The sequence below is a fragment of the Nomascus leucogenys genome, chromosome 21, assembly GCF_006542625.1.
Source record: "Nomascus leucogenys isolate Asia chromosome 21, Asia_NLE_v1, whole genome shotgun sequence".
In the NCBI taxonomy this organism is placed as follows: domain Eukaryota; kingdom Metazoa; phylum Chordata; class Mammalia; order Primates; family Hylobatidae; genus Nomascus; species Nomascus leucogenys.
This window is the reverse complement of record NC_044401.1, coordinates 31,103,594-31,124,762: the sequence shown is the minus strand read 5'-3', so window position 1 is coordinate 31,124,762 and position 21,169 is coordinate 31,103,594. Positions and strand designations below refer to the sequence as shown.

Here is a 21,169-nt window from a genome sequence, read left to right as displayed (position 1 = left end):
CATTTATATATGTGTTCTTTAAATTTCAATTCATCAATATGGGCAAGTTTTTGCAATTCCTGGTAGTCTATGTGCTGCCTTCTTCCAAGATAACTATTGATTCTACCCTGGTCTTACTGGAATCTGACTCCAGTTTTGGATCTTGTAAGCAATGAAGTGTGATGTGTGTGAATTTCAAAAGAAGGCTAGTTTCCTCAGGAAAATGAAAAGCGGGAGAGGTGTTTCTATTGGGAAATCAGTTTTGATATTGAATTATGGAACTCATTTCTTTGTGGAAGTCCAGTGTCCAGCTTTATCTGTGAACAAACAGGTTTCTGTCCATTTCTAAGAGAATCATTGCTTTCTCACTAACCCCTGAATATTAACAGAAGAAATTCAGCAAAGTTATCTGACCAACTTGCTTCAAAATTCTCCAAACTACACCACAAGACGTTAGTCCTGACTTTCAGCCATGCTGTCCTGTATGTATAATGGATAAAAATAATTCACTGAAAGCTGTCATCAAGTACTCTGGTTTTCTACCTGTGTTTGAGCTGGAACTTAAAAGTCTTACATTGGCTTTCTTTTTTTGGAAACCGTGAAGTGTTGTCTCAAATACTTTATCAAGCTCTACAATACTTGTAATCATTGTTACTGGCATAGTGGAAGAGTACAGCAGATTACTTAATTTCTTAGAGCCCTTATAATACAGGTAGTTGTGATGCCCTGCATACCATGGCTTACCAAAATTCCCTCTCTGCCTTCATGCGGGTCATTCCTACTTTCATGATCTAACATAAAATCCTTTCTTGAGGATTTGTTTCCTGGGATCACTCCTTATGGGCAAAATGGTATCTGCCATATTTCAACCAGGTAAATAGAAACCACTCTGAGTTCTTAAATAGCAAATTTGAAGCAGGAAATTGGTTATATAGTGATAGAAGAGCTACGGAGATGGTCAAACAAACCAGAGATTAGCAACATCAGGAAGCCACTCCCACCCATAGGGGCAAAAAGGAGAAGCATTCTAAAGGGAGCCCAGACACTAGGGTACCCAGCAGTAGTTGGGAGTGCGTCAGCAGCTGAGGCCTCAGAGGAGTCGTAGTCACTGCGGGAAACACAGCTGCTGCCAGAGATGCTGTGCAAAGCAGAGCAGGAGTCCGAGAAATATCCCGGCTTCTCCTTGAATCCGGTCTCACCCTGAATCTCCTGCCAGGGCCAGGGCTCGATCCTCTGGTGATACTACATGGGACATTGTACATGGGACAATCTACACGGGACATTGGAAAGTCGAGGAAGGGATCAGTCTTCGGAAAGCAGTTTCAGCACCTGCAAGGAAACTAATGCTTCCCTTTTCAGAACAGAGTGGTTTATTCAGGAAGAGAAACTATGTCTTCCTCCATCTCAGAATGGACTGCTCTGGCCGTAATTTGTAACCACCACTGTGCAGTTAGGGGGCCTCAGGCTTGATGTGATCAATCTATTTACAATAAAGCTATGATGAGGGTAAAAACAGATGAAGTATGTGTTAGGACATTTGCTGAGAAAGACGTACTCATGAGAAATGAGGCAAGTCAAATTGACTAATATGGAAACATTATTGATAGAAGAGAATGCGATAGAGATCCACACACATGAAACAGCCAGACCAAGGAGGTTGAGGGTGTTTTTAGGGCACAGAGACTGTACTCATTTAACTTGCTCTGTCTACACGCTGGATGGCATCATGAGCAGGTGGTAAATGCCTTCAAATTATCATGATAAACTGTTCTTACTAATGAAAGTGTGAATGACTGTAGGTAATTACGTGAAATTCAATCACGAGATTAAGCCGTCAGCAAGTGCAGGAAAATTATATTGAAATTTAGTCATTTATTAGTGTCCCGGAAGAATCTATAGAAGCCAACATGGATCGTTGAAATTAAGCTGGACACATAACAAAGATTTTGTTTTGTAAAATGCAGCAGAGCTGACTAAGCTGGATAACCTGTTATGTGTTTAATGATATATGTCTGTAACTTTGTCTACTGTGCTGCCTGTAATTAGTAATAGGAATGCTGTGAATGTTTTTTTTTAAATTCTACATTTCTATTTTCCACCACTGAATAATTCAAACCAGCACATGAAATATACGGGATGAGCAAAACGTCTAAATTGTGCACAGGTTTGCATATTGGCTCCTTGAAAGAAAAACTATTAAAAACACAATTCTAGGATGTCAAATTCCTAAGAGAATCATCTCTCTCTTGCTATTTCTTCTTTCTCTTTTTTTTTTAACTTCAGATTACATAAATGCCAATGGCATTTGTTGCAGAGATTGTTTGGAATTTTTCTTTGTTCCACTCTGAACAACATTGTCATTATTGAATTTTTACAGCTCCAACTTCCATTAACATCTGAAGAAGTTGTTAAATAATCTTTTCCAATTAGATTATTCTTTCCAAACTATTCTAGCTCCAGGAAAATATGAATGATGATGTCTAAATAGGGTATGGTGTCATATTTAAAGAAAATACGTGTACAAAAACTTTTAGAACTAGAAGAAGCCTTAAAGATTGTCTAATCGTATTGTTCCTATTTTATAGAGAAGAAAACACGTCAAAGAAATTTAGTGATTTTTTTTTCTAGGAGCACATGGGTTGTTAATAACAAAAATAGGTCAGGAATAGATTTTTTTTTTCAGATAATCTACGAAAGCATTCTTTAGGTAACTCTTCATTATTCAGTAAGATTCCATTACTTTAACACGTGATGTAGTTCTGGTTCATGATGATGCATAGTTGTAAACAACATATAGTTTTATTATTAACAACAACAAGACTGCTTTATCCAGAGGATAACTCATTCCTCATAATTCTCGGCATCAGGTTATTTGCATGCAAATTCTTCAGTTCAGAGTCATCTTACAGACTTTTTCCTTGTTTGTCTACTTAAAATTTTTTCCAAATATTTTTAACTTTCCCTTCTGTCTGTCTCTCTCAGTCAACCTGGTCTTGTTACATCTTAGTTATTCAGTATGTAACTCTCTTATCATCTTAGGGTTCTGTTTGTTTGTTTGAGGCAGGGTCTTGCTCTGTCACCTAGGCTGGAGTGCAGTGGTACGATCTCAGTTCACTTCGACCTCAGCCTCCTAGGCTCAAGTGATCCTCCCACTTCAGCCTCCCAAGTAGCTGGGGTTACAGGCATGCAGCACCACACCTGGCTACTTTTTGTATTTTTTTGTAGAGACATAGAGACAAGGTTTCATCATTTTGTCCAGGCTGGCCTCAAACTCCTGACCTCGAGTGAACTGCCCGCCTTGGCCTCCCAGAGTGCTGGGATTACAGGCGTGAGCCACGACACCCCACCTTATCTTTGAATTTTCAGTTTAATGTACTGCGACAGATAGGAACCAGAAATTAAAAGTGCAAAGCCACAATCTGATGCCTTTCTAAATAGAACTTCCTTTTTTTGTCATGGGAGACATGCTTAGGTGACATGTGTTTAGGAGATTTGCCGTGAGGCTAAGCAAGCTAAGGCTTCCAGGTCTCACTTGCACAGGCCCTTTCCCAGGTCTTGGGATGAATCTAGAGCTCATGTTGACATATGTTTTTGTGATTTTCTCAAAAATTAGCTGTTTTAAGCACTATTGTTTAAGAACACTGTCTCCTTCACTCACATACACTGTCTTCTCCATCACATGTTCCCCTTACGGGATGGTAGGGATGAAGCTAAGACAAGGTTGAGTTGGTCAACACATACAACTGAGATTTAGTGGATATATTTATGCCATTTTCAAATACGTCTATGTACAATTAAATAGTCATTCCCTGGTGTATAAATGGCTTCTAAGAATCCTTCAACCCCTCCATTGCAATGTTTCAAATGGGCCTGAGATGACCTCTCTCTATGAACATATCCTATCAGTGTTCTATCAGCAAGCACAAGAGTTTAGTGAAAAATAAAAAATAAAAAACAGGTTTAAAATGCGCAGAGGATTAAAACTAGTCATTAGAAATGCAGTGCATCACGTATGCATCTTTAAGCAAGTAATTAATGAAAATATACGTTTTTTCTGAATTTTGTGTTCTATGGCATTTATTTACTTTTCAAAATTTGTCCACTGTGATTTCTCATTTTCAGTCTTTGCTTATGTACATAACTTGGTATTCATTTTGTATTCTTTTCCTTAAAACGTCATCCTCCCCCCAGCTTTCGTAAGTCTCAGGCCCCACAAATCCTGGATCCAGGTGATTAAGTTTCCAAGCTAATCCTTTTAGATCTTAGAGGGAAAGCCTGTTCCTGGCTCGCTCTAGCAGCCTAAGTTTCACAGGGCTGGGGTAGCAAAGACGTAGTAGAATAAGGAAATAAAAACAGGTAAAAATCTTTTCTGGGACATGCAATAAAAAGTTCCACATCAGAGAAGCTGAATTCTTTTGACAAGTCTAAGAGAACTGTCATGGGGCCAGGGAACATGGACAAGTTTAGAAGCCTCACAGGTCCAAAAGTATAGCAGAGAGCAAGATGCAGTGGTTGCATCTAAAAATATTTCCATGAAAAAGCTGGCATTTCTGAGACTCGTTTTTATGAATGTGCACTACCTGATCAGAGAGAGTAGTTTAGCCTATTACAAATAGTCAATACAGACACCATATTCACTGTCAACATTGACAAGGGAAATGGATTAAACATCCATATGAATTCAAATCAGGACTTCTAGGGATTGAAATCACTACTTTGTTTTACTTCTATTAATATTTTTACCACGTATAGTGGACCCTACAGAAAGTCTAAATAAAGAGGAAAATAATGATACACACACACACTCACACATATTCACACACACACTCACACACACACACATACACATTCACACACACTCACACACACACAGTCACACACACTCACACAAGTTCTGGGGGTAGGATGATTACTCCTGCTTTATTTTCATGAGTTTAGAGAAAGAAGGAAATGGGGATTATAGTTCACAGTAATCTGAATTTCGATGCAGAAATTGGACTAGATTTTCCAATTACTTATTATGATGTGTCAGTCTCATAATTCAATTTTAAGAAAGTAAGACAGTAGTGCAGAGTACAGCTAGTTTGTGGTATAAGCACTTTAAAAACCAGGCTTTCAGTTACCTGTAATAGGATCTCCAGACTTCTGCCCTACTTGTATTTTGTATGTGAATGTGAGCAAACACTAGGCGCTCAATATTAATTGTATAGTAGATTGAGATGGAGCTTGGTGTAGTGGAAAATACATGAGCTGTGAAATTTCACAACTGGACTTTTAATCCTGATTCTGTTTTGTCATGTTATTTAAAATCCCTGCAAATCAGCTTCTCATTTCTAATGTGAAAATAAGGAAACCCGCCTTGAAAAGTTGTTCTGAGGATTCCAAGAGGTGACTTTTGTAAAGTTCTTGGTTATAGATGCCTAGTAAATTTGAGCCAATACTAATTGATGCATAAAATTCTAAGCTTCCTGGGAAGTCTAGTACTTAACAGGCACGTACACATTATCCCATTTAATCTGCATATCTATCCTATAATGTAGGTATTGCCATCTCCTTTTTACTAATGAGGAAGGGTACATTTCCAATGTCAAATAACTGGCAAGTGGGGAGTAAGATGATGATAGAATCTTACAGCCTCTCAGCTTTCTGACACAGAAGCTGCAGGTTAAGTGTTTTTAAATGATTTATTCTTTTCATGTTTATTAAAGTCTTGACCAAACACATACTCTAAGTGTGAGAAATGAGGGTACTTCATTAAAAAAAAATTTTCAGGACTAAAATGTAATTTTGATTTTTTTTGTAGCAGACAAAACAAGTGCTGAACACCTAAAAAGATTAGGGAGTTGACAGTTTCAGATGAAAAATAAGATGTCAACATCAAGAAGCTATAATTCTTCCAATCCATTATTCACTATTTTAATGAGATTTGAGTAAAGAAATAATCATATTCCTTGAGACCAGAAGAATATGTCAGATGAATTTATTCTGTATCCCCAAGTGGCAAATAATATTCTACGATTCTGAAGTCTCACATAACTCTCATTCATGAAAGCCACATTACTCTCCCTCACTCTTCCAAAGTACCCTATCCTTTCTGGCCATTTTTAGCTTCTCCTACTGTCTCTTTTTATCCCAGTTGGCTATGAGATTATAAAATCTTCTCACAGCTAATACATTCAGATGTGACAATAGCAAAAATTTGGGGGTGGTATGGAGTTCTGAGTTTCCTGTTTGGCTAAATCTGGGTTTGGATCCTGGCTCTGTCACTCACAGCTGAGTGCCTATATTAGTCAGGGTTATCTATAGGAGAAGATTATATATATATAAAATATATAAAATATATCTAATATATATTATATATATATGATTATATATATATAATCTTCTCATATATATCCCAACACACAGACTCCTTTGGCAACACCTCACAGACACACCCAGGATCGATACTTTGCATCTTTCAATCCATTCAAGTTGACAGTATTAATATCACAAGTCCACCCCTTGTCAAATTGAACCCATACACATCTCCTGAAATCATACATAACTTCAAATAAAGACAATAATAAGGTCATAATTACAACTAACATAATACAACTCTCCTTCATACAACCAGAAATGCAACAATCCCTAACCCAAATGCTATTACATAAAGTTAACAACAGTTAAATGCTGATATGAAGTCAATAAATCTTATGTCACATGATAAAGGAAAAAGGAAATAAAATGAAGGTACTTTCCTAGTGCAAGTGTATACGTGCACAAACATGTTTCTAACAGGAGGAGAAGGAAATACTCATGACAGTTACAGTCCCCGTTTCTGCAGCTGGTCACATGGTCGTAGCTGGTATTGGTGACTACCTTCTGCTACCTACCCATTCTGTATTCCCTTTGCCTTCAGCAAGCACCTTGGCAGGTCGTGTTTTTTCCCCCGGTGGAGTTACCCAACCGTCAGTTCTTGACTTCTGTGCATTCGCAGGCTCAACCTCATGTGGAAGCTGCCAAAGCTTTAAGCCACAGCCCAGCCTCTATGTTGGGCCCTTTCAGCCACCGCTAGAGCAGCTGGGATGCACCAAGACCTTAGGCTGCACACAGCACAGGGACCCTGGGCCCAGCCCACAAAACCATGTTTTCCCCCTAAGCCTCCTGAGATGGGAGGGACTGCCGTGAAGACCTCTGATATGTGCTGGAGACATTTTCCCCATTGGCTTGGGGATTAACTTTCAACTCCTTCTTATTTATGCAAATTTCTGCAGCTGGCTTGAATTTCGCCTCAGAAAATTGATTTTCCTTTTCTATCACATTGTCAGGCTGCAAATATTCTGAACTTTTATGCTCTGCTTCCCTAATAAAACTGAATGCCTTTAACAGCATACAAGTAACCTCTTGAATGCTTTGCTACTTACAAATTTATTCTACCAGATACTCTAAATCATCTCTCTCAAATTCAAAGTTCCACAAATCTCTAGGGCAGGGCAAAATTCCTCGTCTTTTTGCTAATACATAACAAGTGTCACCTTTGCTCCAGTTCCTAACAAGTTCCTTTTCTCCATCTGAGACAATCTCATCTTGGATTTCATTGTCCATATCACTATCAGCCTTTTGATCAAAGCTAGTCAACAAATCTCTAGGAAGTTTCAAACTTTCCCATATTTTCCTGTCTTCTTTTGCCCCCTCCAAACTGTTCCAACCTCTGCCTGTTACCCAGTTCCAAAGTTGCTTCCACATTATTGGGTATCTTTTCAGCAGTGCCCCCACTCTACTGGTACCAATTTACTGTATTAGTCCATTTTCATGCTGCTGATGAAGACATACCCGAGACTGGGCAATTTACAAAAGAAAGAGGTTTAATGAACTTACAGTTCCACATGATTGGGGAGGCCTCATAATCATGGTGGAAGGCAAGGAAGAGCAAGTTACATCTTACATGGATGGCAGCATACAAAGAGAGAGCTTGTGCAGGGAAACTCCCCTTTGTAAAACCATCAGATCTTGTGAGACTCATTCACTATCACAAGAACAGCAAGGGAAAGACCTGCCTCTATGATTCAATCATCTCTCAGCAGGTACCTTCCACAACTCTTGGTAATTATGGGAGGTACAAGATGAGATCTGAGTGGGGACTCAGAGCCAAATTATATCAATGCCCTTTGGAATGAACTTAACTGATGATTTCCTCAATTACTGAAAAGTTAGATTAATTAAAGAGAAACAACAGTATTTACATAGTGATAAGTAAATTAAATACTTAATTCCTGTAACAACTCTGTGAAGTAGTTTCCTTTAATATCTTCATTTTATGGCCAGGCACAGTGGCTCACGCTTGTAGTCCCAGCACTTTGGGAGGCTGAGGTGGGCAGATCACGAGGTCAGGAGTTCGAGACCAGTCTGTCCAGTGAAACCCAGTATCTACTAAAAATACAAAAATTAGCTGGGCATGGTGGCAGGTGCCTATAATCCCAGCTACTTGGGAGGCTGAGGCAGGAGAATCCCTTGAATTCAGGAGGCAGAGGTTGCCGTGAGCTGAGATCAAGCCACTGCACTCTAGCCTGGGTGACAGAGCTAGACTCCAGCTCACAAAAAAAAAAAAAAAAAAAAAAAATCTTCATTTTACATACAGATGACCACACTGTGACTTAAAGAGGTGAAGAAAATTATCCAAAATATACAGCTTCTAAGTAGCATTGCTGAAACTCAACCCCCATTTTTATATCACTAACAGCTTCCCAAATGATGCTATCTGAATATCGCTATTTGTGAAAATCACTTGGGATGAATTCATGTAATACTCATGATAGATCAAGGACTTTCATTAAATATTAGTTCCTATTTATTTGTATTTGTATAGCACTTTATTTTTCCCAAATCAGTTTAGATTTCTTATTTCACTTGATCTTCCTTGGACAGATAAACAGAAATATAAGATTAAATGATATCAACATATCACCAGTGGAAATGGTCCAGGATGTGGGCCTTCTGTCTTCATATTTGGTACTTTTTTTCCTTCAAACCTTCAATTCCTCAAGATACCATAAGAAGAAACTTTGAATTTTAACTTTTCTTGTGTTCTCCCTCCATTTTGGGGCTCTGAGGAAAGGCATATGAAAATAGGGCATATGCTTATTTTCATAAAAGGATGAGTGCCTTGATGTTACAGAACCTGATAGCACACACTTAAAATGATTATTTTGCCATCTTTGGAATCATCATGGCTGGAAGGCCACTCACAACAGGACTTTTCCTCTTCTTGCAATGATCAGCCTTATTGGAATCTGGCCTGCAGAGTGTCTGGGCTGTGTGTGAGCTTGATGTCAGATCAAGTCCAAGCAAGTTCCCCGAAGCTCAGGCTTTACAACATCGTGTAACTCAGAAACATTCCATCAAGCCACCACCCACCTTTTCCAGTGGGAATCTACTAAAATGATTCTCTTGGAAGCAGTGTGGAAGTAGGGGGAAGGGTGTTAAATTTGTGCTTTTGGAGCGGATTGTAGATGGGTGAGTGGGTGGAGAAAAGGGGGGGGACTTAAAAGCAAAGATGGAAAAAATAACCACACTGCCACCAAAATATTCTGCTTAAGGATGAGGGAGTACACCCTACAGCTGTTAGCGCTGTTCAGCATATTTTGCATATTTACATATACCAAGTATTTCCAAACAGCCTTGTGTTTGTTTTAAAATCCCACACGGAGATGTCTGGTAAAGCTGTCACTGCAGCAACTTCATGGTGAAGTTTGCAAGACTATTTTCAAAATTCTTTATATGCATCATAAACTGAGCAGAAGAGTTATTGTCATTAACCACATTATAGAGAAATCTAAACTAATCTGCCTATCCATCAGACAACACTCAGAACAAAGCACCCGTGTTCTAAGACAAAGAAAGAACCTCGTTGATCGAAGCCAATTTTTTTTATTGTTGGTGTAATTTGTTTAATACAAAATGGCACATAGCATGATACCATGTCACCCATTGATCCTTAATTAGTCCTGAAGCTATCGAAGTATGATTTTTCTTTATTTCTGTTGACTCTAATCTTTGACTTAAAGACATTTTCCCAGACTTACTGAGTTATAATTGACAAACTAAAGTTGTATGTATTTAAGGTATACGATATGATGATTTGATATAGGTAAACATTGTGTAATCATTATCACAATCAAATTAATTAATACAGCCATAACCAGAAGTATCTTTTGTTAAGAAAAATGATAACACGGGACAGATTTTTCATGTAGCCATTTTCTTTTGGAAACATAAAACACCACAAAACCATACACAGCTCATTTGAAAAAGATTCGTAAGCTTTCAACAGAAGGAATAGGGGAGTTTAAAGCTATATTTTCCTTTTAGCAAGATCCACAAGAAAGCATAGAGTGTCATGCTTAAAGGGGAACAGATTTTGTATTTTTTGGCAAGATATTAAGTCCTCTGTTGCTATATTTGGCTCTCTGCAAATAGTCTCTTGTACAAGTGCAAAGCAAAGATCAATGCTGGTGTTCTTCATTCAGTCACAGCCAAACTTGGTATGGAAAGTAAAACAGTGGTGCTTGAGTGTTGTTTCGAAGAAAGTCCTGCAGCTCATTTATTGATCAGCAGCATTCCAGAGGATGGATACCCTCTTTACACATTAAATCTATCAAAACATGTTTGCTTTTCCATAACAGTTTTCCACTGCTTAACTGATAGCAGATGGAGTGATTCAATCTGGACAAAAGTGTTAAAGCTTTACCACGTCAATGTGGTCATATTTAGCTATTTAGTCAAATGTGTATAAGCAGGTCAAATAAGATGCTTGGAGACTTAGGACATCACAAGATGGGTCTAAGTTCCCAAAAAAGGAAGCAAAACAATTAAATCGTACTTGGTTGTCCCCAGAGAAAACACACTTCAGCTAGGAAGAATCTGCACTGGATGACCTGCTCTCCACCCCCCAGACTGCTCATCTTACATAAGTAACACATAACCCTTTGGATTCTGAAGCACTATAATAACTACATGAAACATTTGAAATAGTGACAGGAATTTTCTTTACATGCAATTATTTAATGCATGAAGATAAACCCCCACACAAATGCCAACGCAAACATTATGACTTGCTACTCCCAGTGAAATAGTCCTTCTTGATCACAAGAGTGACAGAAAATGACGGAAGTCCAATACTAATGGTTGTAGGTAGAATAATGGCTCCAAGTCCTAATCCCCAGAACCATTGAATGTTATTGTATATGGAAAAAGGGACTTTAAAGATGTAATTAAGAACCTTGAACCGGGCGCGGTGGCTCATGCCTGTAATCCCAGCACTTTGGGAGGCCAAGGCGGGCGGATCGCGAGGTCAGGAAATGGAGACCATCCTGGCCAACATGGTGAAATCCCGTCTCTACTAAAATACAAAATATTAGCTCTGTGTGGTAGCATGTATCTGTAGACTCGGGAGGCTGAGGCAGGAGAATCCTTTGAACCCGGGAGGCGAAGGTTGGAGTGAGCCGAGGTCGCGCCACTGCACTCCAGCCTGACGACACAGCAAGAGTCCATCAAAACAAAACAAAACAAAACAGAACAAACAAAAACCTTGAGATGAAGAGATTATTCTGAATTACACAGATGCAGCTATTGTAATCACATGAGTCCTTAAATATGTAAGGGAGAGGAAGAAGAGAAAGTCAGTGATGCCATGTGAGAAGGTCTGGACCAGGTTGCTGGATTTGAAGATGGAAGGAAGCTAAGCAAAGGACTCTAGAAGCAGGGAACAGCAAGATTCTTTCTTGGAAGCATCCAGGAAATGCCTCCTACATTCTGTAGCCCACCAAGACTAAGATCTTTGCTGAATGTCTGACGGACAGAGCTGTAAGATAATACATTTTTGTTGTTTTAAGCCATTATCATTGTAGTAATGTAGTAATATTTTACAGCAGTTCTAAAAAGCTCATTTTGACACCACATATATGGTGGACAGTCAAAAAGCCTGTGCCAAATTATTTCATCTGTAATGCTGGAAAGTCTATTATTTAAATGCTGATTTTCAGACTTTAGTACTTTCACATTAAAGATACGTGTAATAAGAAAATTGAGGGCCCACGGGCTGGGCGCAGTGGCTCACGCTTGTAATCCCAGCACTCTGGGAGGCCGAGGCGGGCGGATCATGAGGTCAGGAGATCAAGACCACGGTGAAACCCCGTCTCTACTAAAAATACAAAAAAATTAGCTGGGTGTGGTGGCGGGCACCTGTAGTCCCAGCTACTCGGAGAGGCTGAGGCAGGAGAATGGTGTGAACCCGGGAGGCGGAGCTTGCAGTGAGCCGAGATTGCGCCACTGCACTCCAGCCTGGGTGAAAGAGCAAGACTCCGTCTCAAAAAAAAAAAAAAAAAAAAGAAAAAAAAAAAAGAAAAGAAAATTGAGGGCCCACGTAGAGAAACTCTAGCTTTCTTCAGAATACAAAGTCTTCGAATTCTCTTTTCAGTGTTAATCAATCGTAGAAAAGTTTTTGTTTGTTTTTTCATACTACTTATGGCAGAATCCCTGTCAACAAATGTAAAAACAATAAAATACACCTTGGTCAACCAATATCCTTGGAAGCATTCTATTATAAAATTCTCAAGACTCTTGCTGTTATGTAATTAATATACCCCATTTCATTTACTTTTCCATTATAAACATGTGTTTTATAATCTATCCTTGCTGTAACATATAGACTTCTTGGCTCTAGAAATTAACTTCTTAATTAATAACACCTAAGATGTTGTAATTTCCAAAATATTTATAAGATGCTTAATTGAATAAGGAGGAAACAAAAAGAGCTTTAAATTCTCAAGAAATGCAGACCAAATCCAAATGCTATGTTAAAATACAAACATTCAATTCACATTAAATTATTTATTGAACAAATTGAAGATAATGACATATGTTTTTATTACAAAGTCTTCCATCATCTTATATCATTGACACATATTATGAGACCTGCATTTGAAGAGTGAATAGAAACAAGAAAATGTTTTCCCAACCCCACAAAAACAGAAAAAATATATAATTTTATAATTATCTTATAAAGCCAGAAGTTTTATGGATTATACTTTTTTTATTAATCAAGAATGACAGCATAACTAAGGTTAATTTTTATTTCTGGAAACACAAAATTAAGGTAGCACAACTGCTTGTGGAACTAACAAGTCTGAAATTTCACGGTATTTCAATGCAGTAAAATAATATTTCTATTGTTAGTTTTCAGTTTACCTAATCAAGTGACAAATATAAAATTCACTACACTGTATTTTTGTTCACGAAAGCATTTCACCTTACCTAGATTTATATAATAAAAACAAATTGTATCCATATCTTCCCTTTAAATATATGTACTTTAAAGTGATACAAAGAATTCACATGAAAACCTTTCCCTATGTTTTATCTCCTGAAAAAAATGTATGGAATAGTATTTTTAAATCAGATATAATATTCAATATTGTACATATCCTAAGAAATTAAATCAATTGTGTAAATAATCATTAACTTTTACTCTAGCCACAGCATAGAAAGAAATGTACATCTCTATTAATATAAAGAGATATCAATAGGAAAGTTCACATCTTATGCATATACCAAAAAAACGAATTAAAGTATCTTGCATTTTAAAAGAATTATTCTTATGTCAAATTTAGTAGTCTAGAAATTGTTTTTTTGTTTAAAAAAAAAAAACAAATTGGTGATTACTCACCCTTTTCTAAAAGGTGTCTGTTTGCTTATACAATGGAATTGGTAAAAGTACACTTATTTATAATAGAATTTCTTGGAACTTAAAAAGGAGATTCAGAAAAACTTATTGGATCAAATTAAACTGACTACAACTTCAAGAGAATACTACTTTGATCAATACTTTAAAACTACAAAAGTATTTTTAAACAAAAAAGCACAATAGACAACAAAAGAAATAGAAAAATTGAGATACTTTAACAATAACGACAATTTCTATAGGCTGTAAAAGTGTACATGGTGCAATTCCCAGAGAGCACTACAAGATTCAAAAGAAAAAAAACCTGCTAAAAAATTCTAAATGTCTGTGCTGTGACCAATCTCCATGACCAAGTTACCACGGAAAGTAACATTTTGAAGTTACTGAGACTGAGGTTTCCTTATAGGCGCCACCCATGCCCCCAATTGCCAGAGCCATTCACTTTTTTATAGGTTATATATTTGTTTTCAACATCCGTTTTTGAATGGATGTTGAAAGTAAGGCTAAAATTTTTGCCTAGTTTTTCTATAATGATTTTAGTAATAGTTTTAATGCTTTAATAATAGATTTAAAGGGCACTTTGCTCTTTAAATATTTTCAGAGAATAAACTGTAATTTCTCTCTCAAACAAGTCTTTCTTATTCTAAAAGATGTCTTTTATCTTACAGGAAAGAAAAAAAATGAGTTTCTAGGAGCCTCTCCATTAAACTGGCAGGTTGATTTCATTTCTGATCCCATACAGTTTCTGCTGTCTTTCCTTTGGCTGCAAAGGTGATCAATCAGGAATTCGAACTGGCATCAATACCCCTTTGTAACTGCAATGGCTCAAGTGAACTCCTTCCATCTTCAGTAACTGACACAGTGTCAACATCTGCTTCCAATAAGGTTGTTTCTCTTTTCCCTTCAGTAGAGTAAATCTGCTGACTGAGATCGTAAATGGTTGTGTTTTTTTCCCCCTTTTAATGCGGAAGATTTTTCCACCATATTTTGCAACTTTCCTTCAAGTCAAGTAAAAATAAAAAAAAATTGGATAACTTCAAAAGAAATGTTCTTATCCTAGGTGCCAAGGAAGTTCGCTATATAACTAAAAATATAAACTATGGTGAATGAATGACGCTGTCCTCACAATTTTGGACACAGTAATTTAAATAAAATTTTGGAACATGTAGGAAAACTGAATTGGACCTACATGCCACTATAAGGTTAATTTATTTTTCCTTCAGAAATGACACGCTAAAAAGTCAGCTAATTAAGAAACGTACATTTATCTCCTATTCCAGGTAGAAGGAACAGTTAGTAGGAGAAAAAGATTCTCTTTGCAGTAATTTCTTACAGAAAAACAATCATGTATCTATTTGATTGCTGCAGAAACGGATATGGATGTGAAGAGAAGAGACCTTTGGGAGCTCAATTTAATGAACTACTTACTCAACTTGATAGGCATCTGTAGTAGCTGTTATTTATTGAACATCTAATATGAGCCAGATGATTGATCATGTGTGTGTGTGTGTGTGTATGTGTGTGTGTCTGTATGTATGTGATTTCCAACTTCCAGAGCCTGTCTATTATCCCATTTTACTCATGAGATAAATAAATGAAGCCCCAAACCACACATAAACTTGTGGCTAAACTAGAATTTAGAGAATGGCCTAACAGCCAAGTTCTTTTCCATTAATTCATTCTGCTTTCTATTTATCCCTCAGTCAAAACTCTAACATATATACTTTCCTTTTTCCACCACTTAATGCCACTGCCCCCATCGGCTTAATTCAGCAAACACTATTTAAAGAAGGGACACTCAGTAAGGGATAGAATACAGGTTCTTGAAACAGTTTCTGATTTCCACTTTAAATTATAAATACGACATTAAACAAGATAGCAAACTCAAAAGCTAGACAGGGTGACATATTCTGCAAATCTCAGAATAGGAATGGGCAAATACTTTTTGTATAATGAATAACAAGCTTCTCAAAGGCAACTTTCATGTCAGTGCTTAGAATTTGGGTTTTTCAAAAAGTCTTAAAAAGTTAAAGAAATAAATCCCCAATTATTTGCAATCCACTCCTCATTTTGCAAATTTTAGAGCAATCTTGGCCATTTTTGCTTAACAAAATAAGATAAATACTCTTAAGAAGAAAGAGAAAGGAGAGCAAATAGAGGGGAAAGTTAAGAGAGGGTGCTTAACTTTCTTAAGAAGACACATTGGTTTCTCAAAAGTTTAGAGGCTCTTTCAAATTAATAATGAGAGACAAAATAATCTGTTAGGTTCCTGATTTGTCTACATTATGTTGTTTCTTAGCTCCCGATGGTTTATTGGTGGAAGCATAGATTCTATTTAAAATAAATGAGACAATTTTCTAGGGTCTAGTTCACAGATATTTAGAAAGCTTGAATAAAATCTGATTTGTAAAATCAGACAAAAGTCACCTTTGTCTAAAGGTGGAGTGGTTTTAATAAAATTGTGGAGGCAGATAGTAGCCCTCAATAAAACAGTTCAGAATCCTCTAAGTCCAACAGCATCATTTTGATGTGAAAAAAAAGAGCCAGAGAATGACAGGATTTTAAACTTGGAATAAATGAGGAATATTATGCTAAATTACAACCCATCCTCTTTTAGGACTTCTAACAGCAATAGGGTCCTAGAAGACAATTATAGAGGCATGCTCCTTCTCTTTCCATGTATATTTTTGATCCACTCCCTGGGTGGCAGTGTACCCCAAACACCTAGGTCCTGTTTTCTTTTTCCTTTTTCTTTTTGAGACAGGATCTTGCTCTGTTGCCCAAGCTGGAGTACGGTGGTGTAATCACAGCTCACTGCAAGCTGCAAACTCAAACTCCCAGGCTCAAACGATCCTCCTGACTCAGCCTCCAGAGTAGCCGGGACAACAGGTGTGCACCATAATGCCCAGGTAATTTTTCAGAAATTTTTTGTAAGGATAGGGTCTCCCTATGTTGCCTAGGCCGATCTTGAACTCCTGGGCTCAAGCAATCCTCCCAAGCCTCTGCCTCCTATAATACTAGGATTACAGGCATGAGCCACTGTGCCCAGCCTGGGTCCTGTTTTCAAAGAGAGAGCTCACTTGCAAATCTTCCCTGTGTACAGCAGAAACCAGGCTCCCAACATTTCTCGGGTCCTCAGAGCCAATAAATTTTTTTATCTGACAGTTACCAGGAGAGACACAGAGCAAAATCTAAATTCAGGGTGAAGACATCTAATTAATGCCCTTCAATTAAATTTGGTGGAAAATAAGAAATGGAGCTAGGAGTAACTACTTTCCTTTTCCTCTTCATTGGGAAAATCCAACTGAATGATCTTAATGAGGTTGAGTATAACACTACTTTCAAATAAATTACAAAGGAAGTTAATGTATTCTGAAGGATGAGGCAAATAACCCTGTGAGTCATCACATGGGAACTGTTGAATACTTGCCTTTGAAAACTCAGAAGGACACAAGGCAAATCCAGATTTATAAATTCACTAAATTTTGTGCTCCATGTATTTGGGCAAATTATAAATGAAACAATCATATCAAATCAAATTATGGACCAAAGTATAGAAAATTTAACCTGGCTACTCCCAGCAAATATAAGTTCATGTTATTAGTGAGTGGAACGTATCTTAAATTTGGACCCCACATTGGTAAAACTGTGCATATTGTGTAAAAGAGAGTCTAGGTGAGAAACAGCAAAGTGCGGAGTGATGAGAGTACAAGAGAGTATATAGATCTGAAACTCAAAAGATGGACAGGATATAAATGAATACATAAATTACAGCCAAGGAAAATATTTGAAAATTATCTATGAGAACTCTGCCTAGTTGAACATGTCATGTTCATGTCTAAAAAGTTCGCATATATGATACGAACAATTAAAGATAGAAAGTGGCATTTCACTGAACATACTATTTTATGTGGATGGAGAGAAAAATGGGAGAAATTTGAAAAAACCGCTTTATGAAGCTAAAAAACTTCTCCAATACACTAACTTTTTTACATGATGTCTCTGGAAGCAGTTGATGGAAGAAATGAACTTTGCCTTTGAAGTCCTAACAGTATCAATAACTGCTACTTTCATAATCTTAATCTTCTCCTAGCAGTGTCTTAATGATAATTTCAACTTTATTTAGATCCTGAGAGCTATATCAAGTTAAATCCTCAAATTTTTAATTTTTAGCCCAATTTAAATTGTATATAACCTCTGGTTTTATTTTTAAATTGTGGCATAAATTTAAAACCTAATATACACTTTATTTTGCCCAAAATTTCTTTCTAAAAAGGAATTAAATGAAGTAAAGCCAGATTTAAATGAACAAAAAAAGAGACTTGTTAAGTTCTGTGTTGAAACTATTATATATAGAACTGTTGTTTGTTTGTTTGTTTGTTTGTTTCAGCTTACAGTGATAGGTGGCATTATAGGAAAGAGCTCAGGCTTTGTAACTTCTCTAGTACCTTCCCAGATATTGTTCCTTCAGATGCTCTTCAGGAAAAAGAAATCTCACTTAAAATACGACTTTTTAAATTGCCATGAATGAATAATTAGAAATAAGTGAAATAAGTCACTGGCACTCATAGGTAGCATGGTTAAATGCATTTTTTTCCTTGTAGTTGTGTATAACCCCTGGTTCCATTTGTCTAATTTGGAGGGGCTAGAAAGAGAATTAGTCTCCTCTAGGCAAACTCTTCATCTGATTGAAAGTTTACGCCAACTTTCTTATTAGTCAACCTCCAAGTTATTCTTTGGGAGAAATCAAAGCAATAAAATATCATTTTTTTAGTACAGTCATTAAAAAAAACTTTTCAAGCTATACATATAATTCAAAACTAATTGAGCTAGCATGGAATTAAATCTTTACTGAGATTCAATGTAAAAACAATACTGCATTGGTTTGACTACGATACAGCTACTTTTGTAAAAAGGAAAAAAAACAAAACATTTGAGGTAACCTAGAAAGCACAGACAGAGCATATAATAGACATCTTAGAGATAAGCATTTTAAACATTTTTGCCAGTGCTTCTCTGAGAGCAAGTTCTTTAAACAGAACTCAACAATTTTTACAATATTAAAAAAAATGCATCCCTCAAAAATAGCCCATCAATGCTAACCCAAACTTTTTGTATTTCTACAAAAATAGATGCACATAGAGCTACAAACTTGTATTCCTGAAAGAATGAACATTTTAATGTGTGGTTCATCCTTTCCTGACAAGGTGGTTGGCTAAAAAAAACATCAAAATGAAACAAAAACTTAGCTATATATTGATAAAAGCAAGATAACAAAAGGAGAGAGTTGCACAGTTGGCAAAGGCTCAGATGAGGAAATAAACAAACAAAAATGCTTTTCTTCAATGTCTAGGACCCACTTTGCTTTCTCAAGAAAGGCCGAAAACCAGTCAACTGCATGACACTTTGTCTTCTCCTTCCATGCCTTTCGTGTCCTATTGCTGAATGGAAAATCCCGACAGTATCTTTTCCCAGTGGGCCCTTGGATTTATGCTGCAACTTAACTCACTAAGATTGTGTGTTTCAGTACCATGGTGATTCCTTACTCTTGTCTTGATGCTGTAGACCTGGAACAAATGACAATGGGGAAAAATAAAGAACATTAATACCTATGGTACCAAAAATTAGCATAATCTGCAGTACATCGGATATAGAAACCAAAAAGATAATCCAGGCAACTGTGAGTTCTGACCTGAAGACATCATGATCTCTAAGCAAATTCTGTGCTGGAGCTCACAATTTTCAAAAAACCAACTAACACAGTATGTGACAGAAACACAAGACTAGGACAGTGCTATTTATACAATACAAATTATTTGCTATATTTTTTATTTGCTTGGAGTATGAGTGAATAGTAAATAGCAAAAATGAAACATTTGTAATTTCAAATGGAGGTGATATTGAGAGAAAAAAGACATAAATAATCTTTGGAGCATTTATGCAGTGCTTCAATTAATACTTTCAGTAATAATCAAAATTATTCTTTTAGACTAATGTGATAAATAAATTCTGTGTTATTTTGAAATGTACTGCACAATGGGATTACTACAAACTATGTGAGCGATTAGATGGCTAAAAACTGAGTCTACTATTGTCAGTAAAATAAATATAGTTGGTTCATAACTAACAGTCCAGACCCATATTCTATTTATTAATTTACTTACTTTATCTTATCTTCCTCCAAAAAGTATGTAAAGTGGATTTAAAAAATCATACCAGATAGCAAAAATTAAAATTTAGAAGTTAAAAATAGTGACAAAAGGAAGGTATACGTTGATTAATAGGACATAGATTAATTCAAACTCAAAGCTAAAATCAGTAAGAAGTTTATCAAAGAGAAAACGGGAAATGTGACTTTTATCTGTGTCTAATACAGTTAATTGACTAATTTGTGACATGGGCAATTCACATAGCACCTTCAGTTTGTACCTACTCGAAGTTACTTTTATTTTGTTTTTTTTTTCTTTCCAGCTTCACTGAAGTATAATTGAAAATTAAAATTGTATATATTTAAGGTGTATAACAACATACTTTGATGAACTTATATATTGTGAAATGATTACCTAAATAAAGTTAGTTAATAAATCTGTCACCTGTTTTAGTTCCCTTTGTTTTTGTACCTGAAGTATAATTGTTTGGAAGAGTAAAAACACAGAATAATAGGTGCTTTTATGTTGTTTAAAACTAAACAACAAAACATGAAGCAAAACTCTTTAAACATGTGGGTAGAAATGCAGCAAGGTTGCTGTTGTGTGGGTGCAAGGATCTCAAGTTGTCTTCTTGGTCTTTGATCTAAAACTGTTGTAAACCCAGGATAGATGTCAGAAATTTAATAGCTAAATGAGCCAATTAGTTTCAAAGTTTTTCTATTATTAAACAACATTTCTTATCCCTCAACTAGTCAAAGAATTTTGTAAAATATGGATTTCATTACAAAATAGGACACAATTAGTGTTTGGAGACATTAAGGCAGTCTACAAAACGGACTACACAAAGGGCAAAAGAACAAATAGAAGGAGATAAAGAAGCATCTCATAAAATTACAAGTCACAATCTGTGTACTGTGTAGCATTTGTGAACTGGGAACAAACAACACTTCCTGAATGCCAAAAGATTGTCTCTACTTTTTTCTTTTTACCACCAGCATACTGGTATTATGCTTGATAAAGAAGCAACAGTTTTCCTTTCCCATTTCGAAAGAAGAGGAGGAGAAGGATAAAAGAGGACAATGAGAGAGAGAAAAAAAATAAAAGGATCTGGGGTATGTCAATCCAATCTAAGGTTGCTTTATTCTTTTTCAAATGGTTTTCTGGTTAGAATAATTTGCAACCTGACATAGTCTCTGTTGGGTAACTCTTGTAATCTAAACCACCTTTACTGACAGTCTGCTGACTATATAAATATTTTTTTAATTATTAAAACATCTCATCTTCTGTATGACTCAGGATTTCCACACTTGAAGACTGCATC

The 21,169-nt window shown here is 36.4% G+C and overlaps 1 protein-coding gene and 1 pseudogene across 1 annotated transcript in view; both read right to left on the bottom strand.

Moving 5' to 3' along the window:
- Positions 1–9,894: 9,894 nt before the first annotated feature.
- LOC101177371 lies at positions 9,895–11,236 on the bottom strand (annotated as a pseudogene).
- A 1,795-nt stretch (positions 11,237–13,031) lies between these two features.
- The window catches only part of VGLL3 (vestigial like family member 3), a 47,568-nt gene continuing 39,430 nt past the window's right edge, over positions 13,032–21,169 (bottom strand). The window contains exon 4 of the mRNA XM_003255139.4: positions 13,032–19,266. Within this exon, the coding sequence (XP_003255187.1) occupies positions 19,223–19,266 (44 nt within the window). The 3' untranslated portion in view covers positions 13,032–19,222. The remainder of the gene's footprint in view (positions 19,267–21,169) is intronic.